Consider the following 7,017-nt stretch of genomic DNA (forward strand, 5'->3'; position numbering starts at 1 on the left):
TCAATATTTCTCTAATCTGGGTTCCCGGCCATAGGGATATTTTCGGTAATTGCAAAGCAGACGAGTTAGCCAGAAAGGGTGCTTCAGAACCATACTCGGAGCACCTAGACTATCTGGGCGTATCGCTAACATCATGTAAACTGATATTGAGTTCTTTCTGCGCTAATACTTTTAATAAAAGATGGGAAGACTCAACGATATGTAGACATCTGTATGCAATCTGGCCACTTTCCGATAAAAGGAAATCGAAAACTCTCATTGAGATGTCCCGCAAGGACATTGGTCTTCTGGTAGGGTTGATTACAGGGCACTGTAAGCTAGGGAACCATGCTAGAAGACCAGGTCTTCCTTTCAACCAAATCTGTCGTAGCTGTGGGGAGGACGATGAGAGCGCATCTCATCTGTTGTGTTTTTGTCCAGCTCTTGCACGTCGGCGATTTAGTACTCTAGGGGCCCCCTTCCTTGAAGACCTGGACCAGTTACAGGATCGGGCTTTAAATAGCATTTTATGCTTCGCAAAAGGTTCTAGGTGGTTTTAAACCCTGAGGTTTCTTTTACTTTCTTTTAGTATTTATATACGGCATCACAATGGGCCAATAGGCCTAAGTGGATCCACTAGGGATCACCGGTATAACCTAACCTAACCTAACTAATTATCTTTATAGGTTTTTTGACAGAGGTGTTGGCAACAATGGTTGGGACGGTTTATTAATGACAATTTTCGATTCTATAAGCTTTTGATAATAATAGTTAGTTTTTGGTTATAAGAAATATTAAATAAAAAATATTAAATACAAAAATAAAAAGTAATATGAGGTAATAAATAAATTTAACAAATTGTCTGCTTTAGTAAGTAGCAATCTTCTAAAAATTAAAATAATTGAAACGAAAAAATTATTCATTAAGAAAATAAAATTATTTCAATTTTAGAAATAAATTTATTTGATGGCTTAAAAGATTTCTTCCACTTACATATAAATTTTACCAAATAAATAAATACGAAAGTTAAGTAAATAAAATTATTAAATTTTTCTTAACATCCCAAATTCTACCATCTACGTTTTGTGTGCTAAATTGCGTTTAAAACATGTTTATATGTTTTTTGTGTAAATATGTAGATACACAAATATACATATAAATTACGTTCATAAATTTTGAAGTTGTGTTTTGAAATTATTTTATATAAGCTGCCATTTCATGTAATTGCATAAAACATCCTCAAATGCTTATTGCTATTCCCAACCAAACCTAAAAGTATGCAAGTAATTTTGCAAGAGTGTAGCTGCATAAGAAATATTCACTGCTTCCTGCATTTGAACAAAATTCAAACGTTTCAGAAGAAATAATGTTTATTAAAATTATATTTTGTTTTACATATGAAGAGTAATACAATTATAATTGTATACAAAATATCTGTATATAAGTAAATATATATGGTATGTACACTTTATTCGATGCAGAAAGTTTTTGAAGTCATTAAGTGAAGTGCAAACACATTCAATATAAGAGCAAAAACATTGAAAACAGCAAAAACATTGTTGCAAAATTAAATAAAACTCCACTACTGCGACCACTTCTTACCCTTTTGTGTAGAATAGAAACTTTTCACAATTCCTTTGACTCGACCAAATGATTCTATCTGGATCCATTTGCATTGTTGTTTTACATTATCGTGTCGTGAGTTTGGGTTCATACAAGAATATTTGTGTTTTAAAGTTTGGAAAAGTTGTTAATTTCAAATCGAGCACTTAAATTAATAGTTTTTGAAACAAAAAATTAAAAAATTTAATTTCAAATTTAGAATATAAATTTCAAGTATTAATTGTTGAAAATGAAAGTGAAACAGTGAAATTATTCACAACATAAAAAAACCAACTTAAAGAAAAAATAGCTCATCAATCAGTGGCCATCGAAACCGCAAAAGATTGTATAAAAACCACACACATGGAAATTATAATCATCAAATAAAACTCGTATATGTCAAAATATTATAATATTTCTACTATAAAGCATTGGTTGGATGGTTGCAGTGGCAGGACATTAGATAACTTCGATGTACCTCAATTAGCGATTTTTCGCCGTTTTGCTACCACATTCCTCGCAAGAACCGCTAATATAGAATAGTTAAGACTAAATCTATCCCGCCGAATTTAGATAATTTAATAGGTCTTTCGTCTTCACTGATGAACAGTCTGATAAACTATCAAAAAAGTTTCTTCCTAGAACTTCTAGAAGAGCCTAGAACTTCTGGACATCAACGCCGGGCATTCACAGAGAAAATGTATTATTGTTTCTTTCTTCTGCGAGTTTTCACAACTTCTACAGTGAGGGTTATGGGGTATGCGCAGTTTCTCTGCATGGGTTCCTATACACAAATGACCAGAAAGAACTGCAGTTAGCCTTACAATGTTCACGCGGTCTCTTTTGATGAGTTTCAAGGATATTTTTATTATAGGTGGGCCATGTTAACCTGGAAGTTGCATATGACTTAAGTGCTTTCTATCTATTAATGGCAAGTAGCAGGAAGTAGAGGAAGCTACTTCTCCTAATGATGTCTGGGGTAATATAAACCGGTACCGGTAAACCGGTATGCAGAAATATAACGAAACTCTACAGAATAATTTTAACTTTATGATTATATCTTGACTAGTACAATATATATATTGTAATACAACAACTTTATTAATGATTCCAAAATAGACTGGTACGTAATCTATTGAAAAAGATATTACTACGAATAGATTAAAAAATAGAACAATATGACCTATGATGGTCTATTACAAAATGGATATTAAAAAGCCAAAAAGTAGTCATCTGAAAGTTTTGTATGTCCTATATGAAGTCAATTAAAACTATATTATTGACGGATGCGTAATTGTGGGTATATTATTTTTAATCTATTGGTATTTATGGACTTATAACAATGATTGTGAGATGACTATTCCGCCGCTCTTGCATCTTTAATAAATTTTGATATAGGGGTTTTATATATATTTTTTTTAAAAATAATAAATAAGAGTAAAGGAAAATAAATGAATTTACTTGTTTTGCTAAGCTATTTCCTTATAATCCATTCAAAGGTTTATAGAGCGTAATCTTTTTTAAAGAATTTAAGTTTTAAATCATTTGTTTAATCTAATAAACCACAAACACTCAGTGCCGTTAGATTAAATTAGATTTTGAAAGGGTTGGAAACTTGTCACCACGTCACTGCATTCTTTTGTGGTTTTAGTTCCATAGGCGACAAGCAGTTAAAAATGTCATTATGTCCTTTGGAGTTATGTTACCAAATTCATGACAAAGTCTGCAGCTATCGTCTCCAGTGAATTATTCCAGTGAACAACTCTGTGACAAGTTGGAGGCCTTCTCTGTTCAGCATAAGTAGCTTCCTAGTACTGGCATTTGTTCGATTCGGCATTTATTCATTAGCTTGTCTGTAGGCATTTACATTATCCCAAGCAGTCTAAGCTGCTCTTTCCAGCCGTTCATTAATTTTAAGTTTGCAAAAGCTCCATGAAGGATCGCACACTGGTTGTAATCCAATATAATATGAGACCGCCTCTTTTCTGCTAGTTCATGGGCTTTCTCATTTCCCTCAAATCCGCTGTGCTCTGAGATCCATATTAAGTGAAACGTGTTCCTTTTTCAAAATCTTTGAGAGGTTGAAGACATTCCCACAATTGTTTTAAGGTTACTCGAGGTGAGATAGATATTTTTCTCCGCAATCTCAGTGCCATTAAATCAACTTATTGTTGGTTTATTATTATTCGTCTTAATTGTAAAATAACAGCAGACTTATATGAAAAAATTGTCAAAATATTGTTATTCTTAAATTGTATTTATATATTATACAATTAAACATGACAATATCCAAAAAAAAATATATCATATTTATATCTTATATCATTTTGTTTTTAGCCAATTTAAAAACAAATAGCCCTTATGTTATCACTCTTTGTACTCCCTTGATCACTGTACAAGTATTTATTTACTAAGCCTCAGTAATTAATTAATTATTTATTGATATACCAATGGCTCCAATATTTGTGTCACTTATGGATTAAAACGCGCTATCATTATATTTAATTATTATTTATTTATAGGTTTCGTATCAACGCACTAATATTCTCTATTGATTAAAATATATCATTTTGGAGTTTAAAATCTAGTTTTTTACAAATATTTTAAGCATCTTCAAACGAGTCTATCAAACTGCGTTAGTCACTAACTAGTATTGAATAAAATGTATCTACATTATTTTTAAGCTAATCAAATTAAAATATCTCGTCACTATATAAAACGATACTACACTTTGAGAGCCGTAGTTGAAAGTTGTCTGCTCCTCACCTTAGTACTTGTATTTTATATATACACAATAAAATATGTTTAAATATGTAAGTTTGAGAAGAAATTTAAAAATATCTTTAACGTTGCAATTTATAGATGATAAACAATTTTAAATTAATTTTTAAAAAAGTTTTTATTTTTAACGCTTTTAGTTGTCGTTCTTGCCAACGAAGATGATTTGCATGCTGAAGTGAAATCAGCCTATAATTCAATCGATGGAAATGGAAATTACAAGTATGGACATGATATTTCCAATGGTGTTGAGATCAAAGCAGAGGGTAATGTCAATGGAGTTCATGGAGAATACTATCTGTTGGGCGAAAATGGTGAAAAAATCAAAGTTACCTATACAGCTGATTCTACTGGCTTTCATCCCGTTGTAGGTGCTAAATAAATTTTGTTTAAATAATTTTTTTTAAATAAATTTTTTTATTTAATTTTTTAATTTTAAAACAAAGCAAAAACAAAATTGATTTTTATATTTGTTTTTTTTCTTTTGTATTTATTGTTTTTAAAATATATTAGCACATTTATTAATAAGCTAACAAATTCTTTAGAAAAACAGTTTTAATAGGCCCGGTTTTTGATATACACAAAGTAAATTTATATGAAACAAGAAAAAAAATAATATTTGGCTTTGTCGGAATTTAAATACCCTGCACACATAATTTTTGAGAATTTAATAATGAATGATTATCGGATTATATTAGAAAATTAGTTTATATTTTTATATGAAAGATTTGATCGATAACAGTTTTTAAAATTATTGCTTAAATTTATAAAAAATTAAAATATAAAAGACGACAATGAAACATTATTCACACCCATTAGATTGCTTCCATGCAATTTTCGACCCGAAACCGATATTTTCAGCAGAAAACCGAAAGTATTAAAGTTTAAAAACTATTTGCATATATCAACTACATTACTATGATTTTATAAAAGAATGACTGTTAATCTGTTATAACTGTTAATCTGTTACGAGTCACTTCGTCACAATATAATCTATGAAAGTACACTGCAAAAAGCTCATCAAAAATATTTTTTTAGTACACTCGTCCTTAGTAAAATCCAGGCTACCCCACTACGCAGAATGCATGATATAGGTATGTTATAATCACTCGAAATTGAAAAGAAACGCAAACAAATATATTTTAGCCCTAAACAAAAATCGGAATCGAACCGATATATTTTTTTTTAATTTTAAAGAACTCAATGTGGAACTCCAAAATTTCTGGTTTTATTAAGCTCTGTTTCGATGTACATACTAATTTGAAGCTATGAATTCCATTTTTAATAAGATGAAAAGTATAATTTTGTAAATTATAAAATGAAGAGAATTCATTAATGAGAAGTTGTTTAGTGAAAATCTAAACCGATATAAGTGAAATTCAAAATTAATTGAGTTCAGGAAACAGTCTTCTTTTGTTCATCCGACTTTAATATAAAATAAATTTGGAACAATGAAATCAGATGTAGTCAAAATGATTTTTGCCCTAGTCAACCAATTATATAAAAAATGACCGTTGCAAGTGTGAATAAGATTCAAAAAAGTGGCATATTATGTGTTATAACATCGATAAGGAAATGAAAATCAAACCCAATACAATTTTTAACCATTTCCATAAATCTAATAATGAAAAAATCATAATACATATACTATATTTTGCCCGAAAATAATGATAATAATATTTAGAGTCCACTCTGAAATCACTTTTGTCGCAGTTGTAGTTCTGAAGATGAGGAGAGAATCTGTGCTCCATCTCATGTGTCAGTACCAATCTCTAACTGGGATAGAATCTTTAAACTTCAGGATCTCTTTTCTTAGTGACCTGACCGAACTGTCATCTTGCAAAATTGGAGACTTAGCCAAATTCAAAGAACCTTTAGGTTGGCTCACCTTTACCTAATAGGAATCTTCGCTTTTTGCCTTTGGTCATATACTAACTTTTAAGTCTATGTACGAACCTGTGATACCACAACGGGACATTATTTGCGCTCAAGTGGGTTTGCTTGGACACACAGCCGTCACTCCAACCTATTCATGGTATTTATAGAATATATGGTGTCGGTTTACAAAAATTAAAAAAAAAATTAATTCGTTTATCTCAAGAAGACTTGAGATTAATTCGTGGGCTGATTTGGAATATATATTCATTATGAAGTCTCTGATGTCTCCATTAAATCTTTACAAACATTGTAGCAAACTTAATATATTATTTTTACACAATGCTTATAAACAGGGACCGAAAATAACAGTTATTTTAAAATTTTTTATGAAAAAAAGCAGCAACAAAAAGTTGTCTAAACTCTTATTTAAGTAAATAGTTATCATTCTAACAACTTTTATCCTTAATATTATGCATGCTTTTTATATTTGTGCTTTTTAAAATAAAACTCAAATAATAATAATTATTATATGCCTTTTATTTTTTTCGCGCAGCAATAACTCTTAAAATTTGCTTCTTATTTTAAAACGCACAAATAACTGGTATACTTGCGTTATATAATATAAAAAGCAAGAGTATCGCGCAAATTCTGCGCGATATTTTTAAAATGAAAATATAAAATGCAATTTTCATACAAGGTAGTTTTTGCAATTCCATAGAAAATGTTTGAAAAGGTTGGTGCAGGTAAAGATTTAGTTCAGTTTTTTTGTTTTTGTATTTT

General features: G+C 30.1%; 1 protein-coding gene across 1 annotated transcript; it reads left to right on the forward strand.

The window, feature by feature from the left end:
• Positions 1-4,311: 4,311 nt before the first annotated feature.
• Positions 4,312-4,741, forward strand: LOC119674916 (pupal cuticle protein Edg-78E-like). Its single transcript, XM_038086073.1, has 2 exons — positions 4,312-4,394; positions 4,478-4,741. The coding sequence occupies exons 1-2, from the start codon at positions 4,383-4,385 to the stop codon at positions 4,739-4,741; spliced, it is 276 nt and encodes a 91-aa protein (XP_037942001.1). The 5' UTR covers positions 4,312-4,382.
• Positions 4,742-7,017: the final 2,276 nt, after the last annotated feature.

Source organism: Teleopsis dalmanni, chromosome 2 (assembly GCF_002237135.1).
Source record: "Teleopsis dalmanni isolate 2A chromosome 2, ASM223713v2, whole genome shotgun sequence".
In the NCBI taxonomy this organism is placed as follows: Eukaryota; Metazoa; Arthropoda; class Insecta; order Diptera; family Diopsidae; genus Teleopsis; species Teleopsis dalmanni.